This window comes from Tympanuchus pallidicinctus, unplaced genomic scaffold (genome assembly GCF_026119805.1).
Source record: "Tympanuchus pallidicinctus isolate F22 unplaced genomic scaffold, pur_lepc_1.0 scaffold22, whole genome shotgun sequence".
Lineage (NCBI taxonomy): Eukaryota > Metazoa > Chordata > Aves > Galliformes > Phasianidae > Tympanuchus > Tympanuchus pallidicinctus.
In genome coordinates this window covers 21,484,283-21,501,270 of record NW_026294739.1, presented here as the reverse complement: position 1 = coordinate 21,501,270, position 16,988 = coordinate 21,484,283, and the positions used below count along the sequence as shown (strand labels likewise).

Here is a 16,988-nt window from a genome sequence, read left to right as displayed (position 1 = left end):
AAATTGCTTACAATGCATTGCAAATCTGAGCCAGGGTTCATAAATTTAACATTAAACGCTTGCCATTAGTGCTATTTTGGGCTCAATTCTGGAAGCAGTAAGTGCTTTCTGCAAGTCAGTGGAAGGTGTTCACTGCGTCCCATGGCAGTACACCAAAACACTGGGGAGCTTCAAATGAGCTACATCAAAATTGTTGTTTTATTTAACAATCGAGTAAATCAATTAGAAGATCACCTAATGCATCACCTATTAGCTACATTAGGAAAACAAACAACAACAACAAAAACCAAATCCCAAGCAAAACTCTTTATTTGGTTGTTTTAATTCTGAAATTGATAAACTATGCAAAAAGTGCCATATAATCATTTACAGAATGTGAGAAATTCGCCAGGTGCTCAGATATTTAACAGGTTGATGCTAATTTAAAAGATTTCTATTATAAAATGCCAGTTATGAACAGCCTGCTCACATCTTTGCACTGCAAAGGGCTTTTATAGAGAACCTCTAACATACGCAGTCACTTTCCTATGTAAAAGAAAACTAACAAGAATTGCACCAGCTCTAGCTCCTGCTCCCCACAAAACATTTGCTGATTTTTACTTCTGTTTGACAAAATATGCCTGCACCCAACGCTCCAGAAGCACTTACTAACACGGCCAGAAGGTCAGTTACTGCTGTACAGTTACACTAGCTCTTACTGTGGCACTGGCTGCTGCTCGTTCTCTTTCTTTAGCAATTTCCATCTCTATTTTGGCTTTGATTTTATTCCAGTCAACTTCCAGCTGCAAGAATAGAAAATGAGTACACAGAGGTCAACTGACATTGTACAGAGAGGTCAGGTAGCCATTCACTAGCAGTAGACTCTGAAAACTTGGTTGATGGTGATTCTTCAAGTATGACAATTTATAGTAATACAATGAATCAAAAGCACACTTGAATTCTAGCAAATGGATCTTCCCACCTTTAAGTTAAAATAAAAATGTGCAAAATTTTTTAAAGTACATCATTTCATTGCATCTGACAAAAAGACCCCCACGTTAGAACAGGAAAATAACTTGGATCAGCTAACATCTAACAAATGTCATGAAATCTGCCCTGTAAGTCAGGACACAGCTCTTTATCAATAATATTTGCAGTATTGCTTTGGATTGGAGTGAAAGTTCACTAGGTCAGTTGATGGCTTGTTGCACTTGTTATTTGATATAACAGAAATCAGATTTCTGCTTGAAATTTGTCTTCTACATCTAGAAGCGTTTCAGCTTTATTTACATTTTTCTCCAGCTGCAGAGAATCGTCATCTTCTGGCTGTACTCTATTTCAGTGAAACTTCAGACAACAGATACAGCACAATACACACTGTGCAGCTGGGTGCAATAGTTGTCTTTGTTTCCAAAAATGCTTGACATGAAAACACGGATCATGGTGCACTTGAATGACTACAATAACATGTCCAAAACCTAGGCAGAAATGTAGCTGCAAAGTTCAGTTTCACTGCTAGAAAATGAAGGCTGTCAAAGGTAAGAATGGGGTAAAATATCTCAACTGCTGCCTAGGCAGTTTTCATAGTAGCTGTTATCCTGTTAACCAAGTTGTGAAATAAGAAGAAAGATTCTCTGCTGGGGGAAGATATAAAAGCAACACCCATATTCTTATGTGTAAAGGATAATCCCCCAATTCAGGATGCATTTGCTGGGTCCAGGTGCTTTGGATCTGATGACTGAAATCTTTATGGAGCTCTAAGAAAGAATGTGTTTGCTTTAACAGATGTCACACAGATGCTAAACATACCACAGAAAGGGCCAATTCTACCATCTAAGCCAGAGAGCTACTTGCCCATGAAGCCAACAACGCTTGCCAGTGACACCTAGAAACTGCCAAGATATGTATTCTCAGCATACATATTAGATTCATAGTGCCTTATATATAAAGATGTGAATATAACAACTAAGCACATTGTTTAGATTCCACATCTGATTGCTAGAGCAGTGGTCTCAGCTGCAGTACAGAAAAGAGTAAGAGCTCCCTATCTGAGGCTGACGCAGCTTTTGGTAGTGAGATGGAAAGTGAAAGATTGTTCTTTTCCCCAGGAGGGAACAGCAACATGATTTTTTTTCCTCTTTAATGTCATGATCGTGTTCTTCTCAATTGCTGTTTGAATCTGACAGGCTGCTTTAAGAATTTAGATATCACGGTATCCAACAGCATCAAACTGACTTCATTAGGTAGGTCCAGCAGACAAGAACACCAGAATGGAAAATGTATGGAACATCCACAGTGATATGGAATACAACTCAAGGAACTTCCTGCACTCAACACCCAATTTTCAAGACTGAGTGCAAGGTGAACCCCCTTAGGCTCTGCTCACACCTTGACCCTGACTGCTTAGGAACCCTTCCAGCTTTCCTGATGTTTTAAAGGTAGGACAGTATTATCCAAAAAGGCTCTTTCAGAGGCATCAGGGGATTAACATGATTATTTGCTCAGCGATGGACCTCAGTGTAGTAGAAGACATAATTTCAGCTCAGCAGCTGAAAATGCTGCGTAATAACAGTCCTTGAAATCCACTGTTATTTTTCTACATTTCCTAGGTAAAGTACTGAAGAATTGTACTGTTCAATAAGTGGATAGATACTGTGCAGACTTTTGTTCTTGTTTATGATATGAAACATCATCAGAAGCGCTAAAAGCTAATGACTTACATTAGAAATCAAGCTTTATTGAAAGTGTAATGGGCACTGTCCAATTAAAGGATCCGGGCAAGCAGCTAAGATGCATTTCCTGATCCATCAGCTACAGTGGATGAAAGGATGCATTGAAGTATGTGTCTCTTTTTACAGTTGCACCCTCAGAGTGCTTAGGAACACCAAGTGGAAGAGCATAAAGGGTGCTGGGTGAAACTGCTGTCTAAGGTGCATATGTAGTACCCCTCATAAGGGTTAGGCACAGAAAATACCCTGCTGAAATCTAAGGTGCATTTAGCTTATGAACAATAAGGTATCTCCTCAGTCTTTAAGACTGGTGCATTGAAATAACCTAATGATTACAAAGAGGCTTTCCAGAGATTTATTAAATAATATATCTAGCTATTTATCATATTTGACAGAACAGTTCATAGTTCACATTTAATACATATCTGGTTATCTTCATAACCTTTGTTATCGCTGCTATCCATAAAAGTATGTAGAAATGTTGTGAAGACATTTAAGAGGTTTGCATTCAGTCATTCTAAGCTCTAGCTCCCTGTTTATAGAAAACAACTGTGCCTTCATTTGCATAATCCGTGCCAGATACTAAATATATACATTCCATATCTGTGCCTTCAAATAAAACACATGCACAATGGTTACCAGCCAAGTAGCCACACAATGAGCTATGAATTTGCACTGTCAGACGTAAAATCTTAAGATTTGCATCCACATTTGAACTGAAGTAGGAAAACTGCAAAGCAATTCCACTGTAAAAATGGCTGCAAAGAACCATCTGACCCAAGGCTGTAGGAATAATGCCAAGGAATACTTACACCTTCTGCATACTGCAAGAATCTTTTGTTTGTTTCTTTTTTACCAAAGTCCTCTAGGAACTTCTGTCGATAAGCCAGGACGGTGTCAACATGTGTCTTGTGCTTTACTGCTAGCTCTAGTGCCCTGGAATAAAACAGAAAAGGGCTTGTCAGGCTATATAATGCTCTGGCATAACTACAATCACCAGGGTTTCACAAAACGATATGCTGAGCAGCGTTTCAGCTGCAGGCAAGGATTCCTGATCTACAGAGCCAAGCAGTTCCGTATCAGTATCAATCACAGGAGGTTAAAAGAAGCCAATTGATGTGACTGTCTACTTTATGATGCATGCTATGAAAAATATCCAACAGTTTATCTATGTTGACAGCCTCATCACATCACTGGAACTCAACAATGGGAGTCTTTATTGCAAGAAAATAGAAAAGAATGCGTAGAGTTCAGCACCCTCAATACAACAGGCAAAATTAATGATTTTTAAGAACACCATTATAGTCGTAAATTACTTCTGAATATTGTCATCTTGTGCACTTCAGTGCTTTGCAACCTGTGCTGTAAGTATATTGTGTAGGTGGGAAAGATAAGCCACTGGACTAGTATCACTGATCACCTTCATATCTGCTTTCATACGAATCATGTAAGAAATAATGATGGAAAAACGTGTTTTTTATGTCATACATATTAGGCAACACAATTCAAAACAGAGATACATGAGGAAAGAAAACTTTTTGCCCCCAGTGATATGAGCATAACAGCATGGCAATTAGCAGCAAATGGCCCCGATTCTTTCAGCAAGCGTGTATTCTTGTTTAAAGGAGAAACTCCTACTCTGTTTTCTCATTCCTAATTCACATTTCATCCACCTACACAGTGCTGGGAGTCCAAACAGCCACATCCCTATTTTTAGCCACAAGACATTGCAAAACAGCTTTAATTCTTCGGGGGTCACCAGCAGTGTGACGTATTGCTAAGGACCTTTCTGTGTCAACAATGGGAAAAAGGAAAACGTTATTTAAACGTGACTCTAAGCATGTTTCAGAGTTTTATCCCTGAATACTTTTATCTTCTAAATCTGATAGGAAAAAAAAAAAAAGTTGCTTTACTTCTTGGATTATTTAGCTCTGGACAAATACAGATGGAAAATTATTGAGGAAACTCTCTAATAAAACAGTTGAACTAAGAAATTTACAGGTTCTCCTAATAAGACTGCTTATGAACATACTGTATTTAAGGAAATACTACCTATCCCAATTGTAGAGATTAATGTTGACTTGAATAGCTTGATAAATAAGGCCTGTTTGAAGGAGTAGGGTTTCAGCTTCTTGTGTGTTTCCACTGAACAACAGTATCTGAGCCATCCTTGACTCTTTTGATGGAAGATCTTTGATGGAATTGATGTACTGAACTTTGTCTATCTGTTAACAAGATGCACAATAAATTTAATGAAAGAAATCGATTAATTAAATCAGTTTTGCAACAGTTTAACTTTGAAACTGTTAAGTCCACTTCCTTACCTCACCAATTGATGCATAGGCAATTTCTGCAGTAGCCATGTCTTTGTTGGCAACTGCCATGGCAGCTAAACATGCCCACATGGTTTGATCCTGAAAGGAAAAAATACACAATTCCTACAACTTCAAATATGCAACATTACAGTAAGAATGGCTTCTCAAAGGAAGCCCATCAGTCCTGAAAATAATGTACAGAAGTGCAATATTTCCCTGTATGCCATTCACTGCATTGTGGTCTCTTCATAGAAAGCCACTATTTAATTACTTCTCAGAAATCCCTCGTTATAAAAACTGTGCTATTGTCATCAGCTGAGACTGACAGCGTGGCTGAAGGAACTGTTGGCTTTCAGCACCTCAGCCAGCAATGAACTCTTGCCACAGAATCATTTCATGACCTCATCATCAGTGTACCTATCATAATTGTGGAACTACAGTGGAAAACAAAGCACTGAGCGAGGCTGAAGCTTTTTAATCTGATCAATACCAACCAGTTGTTTTACAAACAACTACTGGGACTGTGATACTGACAATTACCAGTCACTTATGATAAGTGTACTACAAATGAAAGATAAAGGAAAAATTACTTGACACTAGAACCCTCTGAAAAGAAAACAAATACTTTAAAAATTTGGTGTCCACCAGGATATTTTCAGTTTATGTTTACAATTAAGAATTATATTATATTTGAAATTCAAAATTCCAGTTCACAATACTGAAAGGAAGCCAACTACTAAAGAGGCAACAGTCAAACTGGTGACAGAACTGGTGTTATTCAGTGTAAAGAAGAGAAGGGAGATTGTTACAGCAGCCTTCTGGGATCTAAAAGCAGCCTACAAGAAACATGGAGAGGAACTCTACCAGGGAGTGAAGTGGGAAGACAAGGGGTTAACAGTTTTAAAATAAAAGAAGGTAGGTTTCTATCAGCTATGAGAAAGAAATTCTTCACCATGGGGGCATGGAGGCCATGGCACTCTGGCCTAGAAAAGCAGCAGCTGCCCACCCCTGAAAGTGCTCAAAGATGCTGGATGGGTCTTTGGTAGCCTGGTCTGGTGGGAGGTGTCTCTGCCCACGGCAGGGGTTGGAACTTGGGGGTCTGTATGGTCCCTTCCAACCAAAACCAGTCTATGGTTCTATGAAACGAGGGAAAGGAGGCAGGATTTAGAGGGATTTTTCTTTAGCACTGCCAGACTCACCTCATCTGTTGCTGTTGCCTAAATATATACAAAAGAAAGCGAAGGAGAAAAAAAGAGTGAAATAGAATATGAAAAAATACAAAACAAAGGTATGTGGAGATACTGAATAGTTTGAATCAGATACACTAAGACCTAAGACTTAAGCTTTTTACTAGCTTCTCTGAATACTTGTGTTTAATCCATCTGGACTTCGGTGGGAATACAAGTTAGAACTGTATAATTTTCATCACCAGCCCTAAAATCATGAACAACAAATAAAAATGGAAAAAAAGACCCAACATCTGATGTGCAACCACCAATGTTAAAGTCATATTCAAAAACAATTTCACTGCCACGCTCTGCCTGTATCTGAATGTTGCTGATTATTAAAACTTACCTTGACAAAGCGACACAACCTGACAGCATCTTCCCACTTAGAGCTGCTGACATACTCGTGAAGAATGACAGGGTAAGGTGAAATATTAACGTGAATAAGTGAACCATCTGCTCTTCTGATTGTGATTTGATTTCCAACAAAATGTACGATCTGAGGGTTTTTGCTGAAATCACTGCGTAGAGAAGGAAAAGTCAGCTAACATTCACTTCTTTCACATTGAAAAGAGCGTAAGAAATACAAAGAAATCTTTATTATTATTTAAATAACACCATGATTTTACTTTGTTTTAAAAGCATATAGAAATCTAAGCATCTAGTTACTCAACAATTATAGCCATTTGGTAGCTGTACCATCCCCTAAATACAAAATGACAGCTATGCTGACGGAAAGGAAAATACAGACAATTGTTCAAAGAACAAACTTAAACATAAAATCCAAAATAGTTTTGGGCTCCATAACTCTTAGAAGGAAATTATGAATTCAGTTACTCTCTGTGAAGGATTTCCTATTGCATCCACGTGCTGAAGTGAGTAAATACGATGAGACAGAAATAATGTTATCTGTGACCAGATATCTTGATACCATTCGTTTCCAGCAGGTATTTGAACAGGTCAACTTTCTTTTTTTAAAATAACTAAGACATTATTTTGAGATATCTATTTAAATTTTGCTTCTTCATCAAGACATCATACTCCTTTTAAACTGCGCATTGTTACGTGAGCTCCATAACTCCTTAAGGAATGAGCAAACTGATTAAGTTACACAGTAATATTACTGTCACCAAAAAGAATTCATTACCTTGCATCTTTTTCATACAGAGTTTTTGTCAGAAGATCCTTATCCACATAGACAGTGTTGGGGTAGTACCAGACTGTAAAACGGGTATCCTGAATCCCACAAAGTAAGTTAGATGTGTCGTTCCAAGCCAACGTTTGAACCATTGTTCCTTAATTGAAAGGTAACAGAGTAAGGCAAAGTTCTGTGAGACCCTCCAAAATAAATGTGTGCTTGTTGAAACTTTCCTGGAGGTACTTAATGGTCAGACCTCACTCTTGCTGGATCACGAATCTGCCTACAGAATGTACTTTTAACTAAAAATACCATAACATTTAGATTTCTTCTTACCTATTTTGACAATTTTTTGCTCCTTTCCAAACCTTTTAACTGAAGTAATGTAAAGGTCTCTGTTCTTATCAATAAAAGCTATTTTTCTTTCATTTGTAAGTCCTTTCTGGTCCAAAGCAATCTCCACAATTTCTGTCTGAAGAAGGAAATATTTGATTTTTATTTTGGAGATTTGTATTGTGGATTATGTGGTGCTCAAACAAATGAATGCTCAACAAAAATCAAGACAAGTGGATTGTTAAGGCACTTTTTAGGTGTCTTCTCTGCTGAATTAAGCATTATATCAACTGGATTTCACACAGACGAGAGCAAAACTACAGCAGAGAAGAGTATAGGAATTTACTACGAGGCTACAAAAAATGGAAGTGGCAGTACAAAAGCAGCCTAAAGATGAATGTTCTCCTCCCTCTCTCTGGAGAGGCTGCCTGATTTTGTGTTTGGTTATAACAGAAGAATAAAGAAAAGCAAAACACAGTTCAGTCAATCATTTTTGAAGGAAAAAGAATAAAAGCTCTGATGGAAGACAGACTTTCCACTGGTCTTCTTGCCAATAGAAATGATTGAAGTATACGCAAAGGAAGCTCAGTTGATCAGTTTTACTGCTCACTGAAACAATTCACATTTAGTTTCAGTCTGTCATGTGCACCTGAGAAACATGCCAGTGACTGAAGCCAACCTAGAGTATATCCCTCGGTACATAAACACTGCATGGAGAATCCAATCTTTTAAAAATTTATTTTCTAAGAGTCAACTAGAAATGTCAAATTGCTTCATGTTAAGATTGTAAACCTTAATAGGTTATTAAACTCATTAACGTTAGGAAAACTACTATTGATTATTAATTTCAAAACAACAAAAGACTCTGTAGCATTCACCTTACCTTATGGGTCAGAGATTTCCCATCTCCCAGTGGCTTGCCAGATATAGCATCAAATATATAGATAACTAGAGGAAAATAAATGGTTTATTAGTTAAAATCAACAGTTCTCCATAGATTTGAAAATCAGTTTCATTTATTTTCAGAGTATAATTTACAGTAATTCACTGTGTCCCTCTGTTGCCCTTGAAAACAAGCAGAAAACCCCACAGCATTTTTCCCCTATGAAGCTCTGCCGACATCACCCATATTTCTGGGATATGCAGTGTAGATTTTGTATTTGCAACCTGCCTAAAAATAAAGTTTCTCTTTCTTTCCTTCTCTCTCTCTTCATACACATACATATATGTGTATGTGTGTGCTGCACACACCACCACATACACACAAAACCTCTTATATGCATTTGCACACATACCCCTACTGTGTGTGTGTTTATACACAGACACACAAAGGTGTACATACAGTATGTGAGTATGCACACAGAGACAGATGTGGGTATTCAAACCTAGAGAAATCAGTAACATCATAATGAACACCAGCTGTAACTTAAACACTTGATTCAGCACTAGTCTGTGGAAAACACAGATGTGAGAGCGTTTCAGATGCTCGGTAACACATCCCACCTGAGGTTTCAATTTGTTACCTGTAAGCACATGCCATAAGATGAACGTACACGTTCACTCCAAAGGATGGCGATGTTAACATGGTAATCCTGCTGCGTCTGTCTTTCACAAGGACGCAGGATGTTGGTTTGAGGTCAATGGTTATTTAGGCAGGAAAAAAAAGAAACTGCAAGAGCAGGTGTTCACAAGGCACTGCTTGAGTTTGCAGAGGAGGAAAAGAGAGGGTTTTGCACAAGCGTTGCTCTTGGCAGCTGGTTAAACATACAAAAGAAAATGAGAAGGGGTATTTTTCTCACTCAATTTTATGCATGACTCCCTGCATGACATTTATTTTGATCTGGCTATACAAACCAATTTCACTGCTACTGTAATAGCTGTAGGAAGTGAGATTAAGGTGGTAAAGAGAAAACTAGTGCACCTAAAAGACAATTAAAATGGATTAACTTTTCACAAATAACTTAAGCCACAATGCTTATATGGCATGTCAGAAAACAAGTGTTTGGGTGTAATCTCAACATCAATCATTTAGAACCCAAATCATCTCTATTTTGTACCTATAAATGAAACATATAAACACAGGTTAATTTCTCTCTTTGATAATCCAGAGAAAGAGAACAGCTATGGTGTGCTTCTAACACAACACATGCTGTACTTGCATGAGATAACTGATTTTAACTAAGGCCAGCAGCTCCTTTCTGAGAAGCTCTCCTCCCTCCTCCAGCCTCCCTAGAGAATGAGGGAGGACACCAAGTGCAGAGGTGCATGTTTTTTTCTGGATTACTGGGAGAGGAGGAATACCCACTGAACTGCTCTGAAGTTATGCCTGGCTGCATGTTGGAGTCAGAGAGCTCACAGAGAGCTCCTTGCTGCGACGTGCAAACTGCTTCCTGCATCACACTCAGCCATCTCAGATATTTCTATAATGCACTGCATTATGAAAAACAGACCTGCCCTCAAAATAGGGCAAAGAAAAAAAATGCATCTGCTAGGGTGAGTGCAGAAGAAGAAACAGGCTTAGATAAGCCACAGCTTCCTGTGCCAAGAATCTGTTTTCCCATGTGCTGGCATATCATAAGGCTTTTTACCGCTATGGGTGGGACTCGTAGTTAGGATAGGAAAAGAAAAATCCCTATTTATTAGCAGAATGGGAGCTCCCACCAATAGGATCATTTGGAGGGCTTATTTTGAAACCATAGCCAGAAAGCCAGCCTCTGTAAATTACAGTTTTGATAGAGATTAGCCTGTGTGCAGAGCCGGCTAACAGTATCTTCAGCAATGGTTGGGAGTTGGAGGTACAAGACGAAGAATTCCAACATTCTGAAACTGTCTAAAAGCAGCTGGAACCACAGGCAGGATGGCTTCAGCATTTCACTCCAACACAAAACCAGCTCCTGTGCAGATGGGTTCCCACGGATCCCCCTGTCCGTGCCACAAGAGAAATACAGCTATCAGGAGCACCGCAGCCCTGGGCTGGAACATCTGCATGGCCTGTAAGTGACACTGCTGTGAAGTCAGAAGTCACAGATCTGTGGGATTTCCAGCGACAAATTTAAATCGTCGCACAGGCAAACGATGTATTTGCATCAAGAAAGAACAATGGAAAAAAAGCTGACAAAAATTTTCCTTTATCGCTCATTAACATAAAAAGTTCCCTCTGTCACATCACACTTTATAATTACAGTGCTTCTGATGCCAGAGCACAGAATTTAAGACCATAAAGATCAACAAGAGCACTGAGACAGAGCACCATAGCCTCACAGCTATGGTCGCATCAGCTGCACAGACTGTAGCTGCTGTAAAGACACAAGTCCCCAAAAGCTTGTATCTGTACAAAAAAGAAAGGAACAGTCCAGAGCTACAATTGATCACTGGTTAAGGCACCGTTAGCTTCTATGAGAAGCAGTCAAAGAGAAAAAAAGATGCTGAGGGATTTCTTTACAGAGTGGTGAGGTGCTGGAGCAGCTGCCCAGAGAAGCTGTGGATGCCCCGTCCATCCCTGGAGGTGTTCAAGGCCAGTTGGATGGGGCCCTGGGCAGCCTGGTCTAGCATTAAATGTGGAGGTTGGTGGCCCTGCATGAGGCAGGGGGTTGGAGATTCCTGATCCTTGAGGTCCCTTCCAACCCTGGCCATTCCGTGATTCTGTGATTCTTTAGAAAATCATGTTTAAGAATGAAAACTCACAGTGCAATTATTCACTGCACATATTGCATGTTTTCTGATGCATTACACCCAACTGGAATTTCAGAAGCATATCATCCTCTTTTGATTTTTTAAACAAAGGTAAGAACCATAATTTTAAGTCATTCTTTTATTATAATATTATCGTTAATTTACATCATAGATAAATTCTTTATGTTCTTTGTACAATAATTAGGCTGTGTGAGCAGGGAAAACCAAGTTAAATACGAAGATGTTGAAAACTTCACAATGAACTAGTAGCAAACATGGAATAATCAGAACTGAGAACTCACCCTTTTCATCAGCTTTGTCTTTGACTGCCAGAGTATCATTACTCAAAGATACTGTCTGGGCATTTAAAATGTCTGTTCTCATTCCTGGAAATTTTGGAGAGGAAATTAATCTTCCTTCATAAGAATATAAATAAAGTCCTCCACCATCTACAAGAAGAAAATGCCTACAAAACCAAACCAAACCAAAATTAAAACAACAACAACAACACAGAAATGCAAATCATTTAATAACACAGAAAAGAATGATCATCAGTTCAGCCAATGAAGACAACAATCTAACATCATTCAGTTGCATGCCATAATTTCTAAGCCTTGCGTTTCAAAGTTACATTCTGTGCTCTGTGTGGATGACTTTGGTTCTAATGCGAATGTTATCTCTTTCCATAAGAAATATTTATTATCTGGAATTACAGTGATTTTCTTGGCTACAGATATTTTAAGATTTAAGTCTCATAATGCATGAAGACTCAGCATTCGGCTGCACACAGAACTGCCACGTTGCCCCTCAAGAGAACTCTGACTGCTAGTTTGTGTACTGTGGGCATACACTTGACAAGCAGCTCTAACACCTACAGCCAGCTTTAAAATTATAATACCTGCATCATTTCCTTCAGTGTGGATCATAATGTAAAGAAAACAAGACACTTAAGAACCGATTGTCATCTATTAAGACTCATAAGTGAACAATACCATATTTGCCAGACCACATTCCAATCTTTTACACTGGATATAAATAGTGCTGCATAGCAGTAGTTGTCTGCTAAGTACAACTAGACACAAAACAAATCCATAAACAAAAAGCCAGCTGGTGAATGCCAAACTACTATAGATCCTCCTACAAAAGTACATGTATAGAGCTCTGTGACAAATAATTTTCAGGAAGTGCAGATGAGAACATTTTCAAATGGAACAAAAGAAGTCATTTTTTTGCAAATATAAATATAAATATATAAGAAAAATGAGGGTATTTATTTCTTGTTTTGCATAGCTGGCAATGTTTCTAATCAAACACAGAGGCCAAAAGATAATTTCCATAAAGTGTATTATGCTTCAAAAAAAGCAGTATAAAACATCAAAAAGCAGATGTCAGTGTACTTTTTTTTTTTTTGGAATATTTATATGGAAGATTCACTGTCTTCCATAAACAAGAAGATAGTCATACCTATGTAATATAAGACTCACTGCCATTATCACATATACGACAAACACATCAGCTAAGCTTTCACAAGCTACTTACCAGTACTGAACATTTTTTGTCTATTTCTAAAATTCTGTGTGTGTTAAATCACAAAACACAAGTTTTTAGGAAATACATCTTAAGGAAGTATCTGATAAGGAATATTATGCAGTGCATCAGCTACCTTTCTGCTTGTAGAATCAAAGTAACTGTTCCTTCCTTCAGGTCAAAGATAAGTGGTGTATTCCAGTTATTTGTGCTGCAAGAAAACCGAGTTCATCATTTGTTAAATCCACTGTCTTCATGTATCACTGTAAATAAAAAGCTGAATTCACCACGTAAAGCAAACGCACTTTATTCATTTAACATTTCTGTAAAGCAAGATTTTGAAAAGGAAAACAGCATGCAAGAAGTCAAGTAACACTGACAACCGTTCAGTGCGATCCAGTAACACTTGTGCCTTTAGTTTTGCATCCCTTCGTACTCAGTGGTCTGAGTGGAATGCAAAATCCCATTTATATGGAACAAGAATACATTAAAACATATTTCTGAATTGCAGCTCAACTCTCTTACAGTGATCTGGAGTCAGGCTGGAGACCCTCCCCTGCGTGCCCTGTTACACACTGGATTACTGTTACCATGACTTGTCTCACTGCTCCGTTCTTCAGGAGTAAACTTTAGATTTCAGCATAAGAAACAGAATATGGTGTTCTTAAAACATCATGTAGGACTAAATAATTCCTATTCTATTCCAAAATAATTGGCATGCCAGAAGCAGTTTTCAAAGAAGACAGTGGATGGAGTCACCCAACTGGGGCAAACATGCTTGCATCCAGCCAGCACTACTGCTGCCTCTACCTGGAAAGAGCAGAACTTTTTGTAGCAACACATACAGGCACTGAACCAACAAGAGGCTGAAGGAAAGGATGGCAGGAGGAGTGCAACTATACTCTCATTTTCTTCAGATGATGCTAGATAGAATATTCCAATTAGTTTCCAAAAGAAAGTTTCTGCTGCTTTCTTACGAGGAAAGAAATTCTTGTTTCTTAAATAAACCCAAAAAGGCTTTGTGAATATATATTACTTACGAAAATACGTAACACTGAAGAGAAGTTGAAACAACCAAATGCCCATAGCTCAAAGAAGCCTTAATAACTCTGTCACGGAACTCCAGCAAATCAACTGCATCATTGAGAACATTGTGCACCTGATGAAGAGAAATTTGGGGTTGAATACAATGGCAATAGGCAGCACTAATGCTCGAAGAATAAAAACTACTGAAGAGTCAGACCTCCTTAAATTTAAGAAATAATCAGTGCTTAACTGGAACATGAAGGCACAAGAAAAACTCTGGTGATTGAGGCTGTCTGAACGTCCCCCTTTCAAGGCTCACTGCTCAGCTGATTACTTAAACAATTTGAAAAGTGATACTTCAGTGATCCCATCAAAATCCCATTCAAACAACTCAGCAATATCCAAGATTTGGACAAAGATTGCTGCTGAGATATTAGATAGCTCTACTTAATATATTTTAGTGCTCCCACATTCTGAAGGAAGAGCAATGTAGGTACTGACTTTAATAAGCTGGCCGTGTCTTTGCCACTTATGTGAAAGTCTGCTCAAATTACAGTGTTTCAAGCAAACCAGTTGTTTGTAACCAAGACACATTCTTGAGCTCAAAGATTTCAGGCATCTCGAATGTAAGGATTTCACCCAGATTTCCTCCATTTTGTAACTGATTGCAAAACAAGGATGGATTCAATTATTATGGAAGTCTAGCAGTCATTTGCAAGACATATTAATTACTGTGTCCACTACAGTGATGCATCCATAATTTTGCTATTATAATAATGACAAAAGAAAGCATTTAGAAGCTTTTGTTTTCCTCTGTAGGCAATGTTTTCCTCTGTAAATATACAGGAATCAAATAAATTCAGAAGAAAATAACAAAATAAGATGTTAATCTTGGATCAGTGTTAGCTATCCTTCCTCAGTTGTTTGCATATTCAAACTCCCTGGAGTTATTAGCAGAGCCCATCTGTTACGAGTCGATGTCTGGGAATGAAAGAAGAAATATTAATTTTTACCTGCTAATTTGTTCTCTGTGTTCCCAGACACTGACTCATATTATCCCACCCACCAAACACAACTGTAACACAGCGTTCCTGTTGTTACAACTTTTCTCAATTACATAGTCAACATTAAAGAATCAAGACACGAAAACTTTTAAGGGCATCATTAGGAATTTGGGAATTTGACTCTGATACTGAAAATATTGGCTTTCTATCTAATGCCAAATGTGCAATTTGGAAAGTGTGTAAGATGGAAATCTTATATTACCCCACTGTCCTGAGTGAATGTTGTGAGTCAGTGTCTGAGAACACAGAGAACAAATTAAAAGGTAAAATTCATATTTTTGAATTAATTTGCAGATATTTGGTAACCTAACTGTGGATTCAGGCCAAGATTTTTCAAAGGAAGGATCCTAAACCTAAGCTCCAGAAACCACATGTAGGGCCTGCTGTGATTCCAGCAGGGCTGGGACTTGGCAGCTCCCACGGAGGCCAGAGCCCAGTGCTCAGTCCCCAAGGGCTGGAAGCACCACGTAGGTACCTGATGCACGTTATATGATATACAACACATTTCTGTAGGTTTGGAAGACCTGAATTTAGGCTGTAATACAATATGTGGTGCAGGAAAGAACATTACAACTCTTTGCAGCCGTAGCCAGCAAGTAAATTTATCTGGAAACGCACCGGGACAGCAACGTTCATCATAGCCTCATTATCAAGAGGGATACAGGAAATCTTACTAAACGAGCAGCTCCAACAACTGCTGGATGCAGGTAAGGCAAAGAAAGCTCCTCTATATTGTCTGTACTTAGTGATGCAGTCTCATCTTTGCTGACAGTGTCTGTAATTCTATTGGTTATGGTCAACATATTGTTTTCTGCATAAACATTTTTATTGCACTTGGAGTTTTCTCTCTCGTGTAAGCAGCTTCCCACAGCTGTGCATTATTCTGGAGGATAAGGTACTTCTGGTTCATCTGATGATATGATCTTCTGTACAAGGCAATTTTATGATAGTCAATAATGAATCATCAATAATACTTGTTACTTGAAGACTGAAAAATCTCTTATTAAAAAAAGGCCTTAGAAAGCTGCTACTCTGAATGCACAGTGTTGTTTGGGTTACCTGCATGGTTCTTCTCTTAATCAATGTTATTTCAAAGTTCTTCCACTCCCAGCGTTGCTCCACAACATGGGCAAAAATGACATGTCCGTTCCCACAAGCTCCAGCCAGCTGAGTGCCATCCACGGACCAAGCAATATTAAATATGCTGCCAGTGTTTGGCTTCTCTAAAGCATAGGACCACTTGTAGAGAGAGAAAAAAGAATTCTTAATTTTTTCTGTACTTCTTGGATGTAACTTATTGTAATAAACAGAGTATTGTTAATATTTACAAGGAAACGTATCAATGAGATAAATTGTATTACAATTTTAATAAGTGAATCAAGATTAGATTTCTTCCATTAGATTGAAAAGCAGGGACACAAAAAGGAAAGCCATCAGGGCAAAAATCAAGAATGTCCAGTTGTCTAGTCACTTCAAGTGCATCTAGTCCTTCATAAACATGCATGGTTACTACACAGAAATTTAAGTGGATGTACGTAGAAACAACTACAGTGGTACAGCAGTCTTAAACATCTGCATTCTGTTTCTGCTGCAGAGGAGCAGCCGTGCCTGGGCAGCATGCAGCAGCTGCTCCTCTTGCACACAGAGCTGCCAGGCTCCTACAGCTGCTCAGAGTGCTCCCAGCACTGTGACATTGGTGGATTGAGAAAAGCACTGGAAGTGATGCTATGCACCCTTCTCCTAACACAAAAAAGATGCTGGATGCCTTGCCCACTTCTTTTCTCTGGGCTCTTATTGTTATTTTATAGGTGAAGGATGTATTAAAATTTCCAGTTGCTATGCTTGCAACAAGAAATTGAAACATGGCTGCAAGCAAAGTAGTGACATCTGGCCGAGCCTTGGAGAGAAGCAGAGAAGCTTACATTTAATGCTAACCGTAATTTTATTCCTTTTCCACATTTATGTTTCCTCCAATGAAA

At 38.5% G+C, this 16,988-nt stretch overlaps 1 protein-coding gene across 6 annotated transcripts in view; it reads right to left on the bottom strand.

The window, feature by feature from the left end:
• Positions 1-306: 306 nt before the first annotated feature.
• IFT80 (intraflagellar transport 80) overlaps positions 307-16,988 on the bottom strand; it is a 43,402-nt gene continuing 26,720 nt past the window's right edge. For 4 of the 6 annotated variants that reach the window (XM_052686594.1, XM_052686591.1, XM_052686592.1 and 1 more), the window contains 12 exons: positions 16,069-16,248; positions 13,960-14,078; positions 13,056-13,130; positions 11,695-11,858; positions 8,604-8,668; positions 7,724-7,859; positions 7,397-7,544; positions 6,599-6,770; positions 5,033-5,122; positions 4,761-4,933; positions 3,521-3,644; positions 307-782 (listed from right to left, as the gene is read on the bottom strand). In XM_052686594.1, coding sequence (XP_052542554.1) covers positions 669-782; positions 3,521-3,644; positions 4,761-4,933; positions 5,033-5,122; positions 6,599-6,770; positions 7,397-7,544; positions 7,724-7,859; positions 8,604-8,668; positions 11,695-11,858; positions 13,056-13,130; positions 13,960-14,078; positions 16,069-16,248 — 1,560 coding nt within the window. In that variant the 3' untranslated portion in view covers positions 307-668. The remainder of the gene's footprint in view (positions 783-3,520; positions 3,645-4,760; positions 4,934-5,032; positions 5,123-6,598; positions 6,771-7,396; positions 7,545-7,723; positions 7,860-8,603; positions 8,669-11,694; positions 11,859-13,055; positions 13,131-13,959; positions 14,079-16,068; positions 16,249-16,988) is intronic. The other 2 variants (XR_008207679.1, XR_008207680.1) reach the window with 2 other exon arrangements.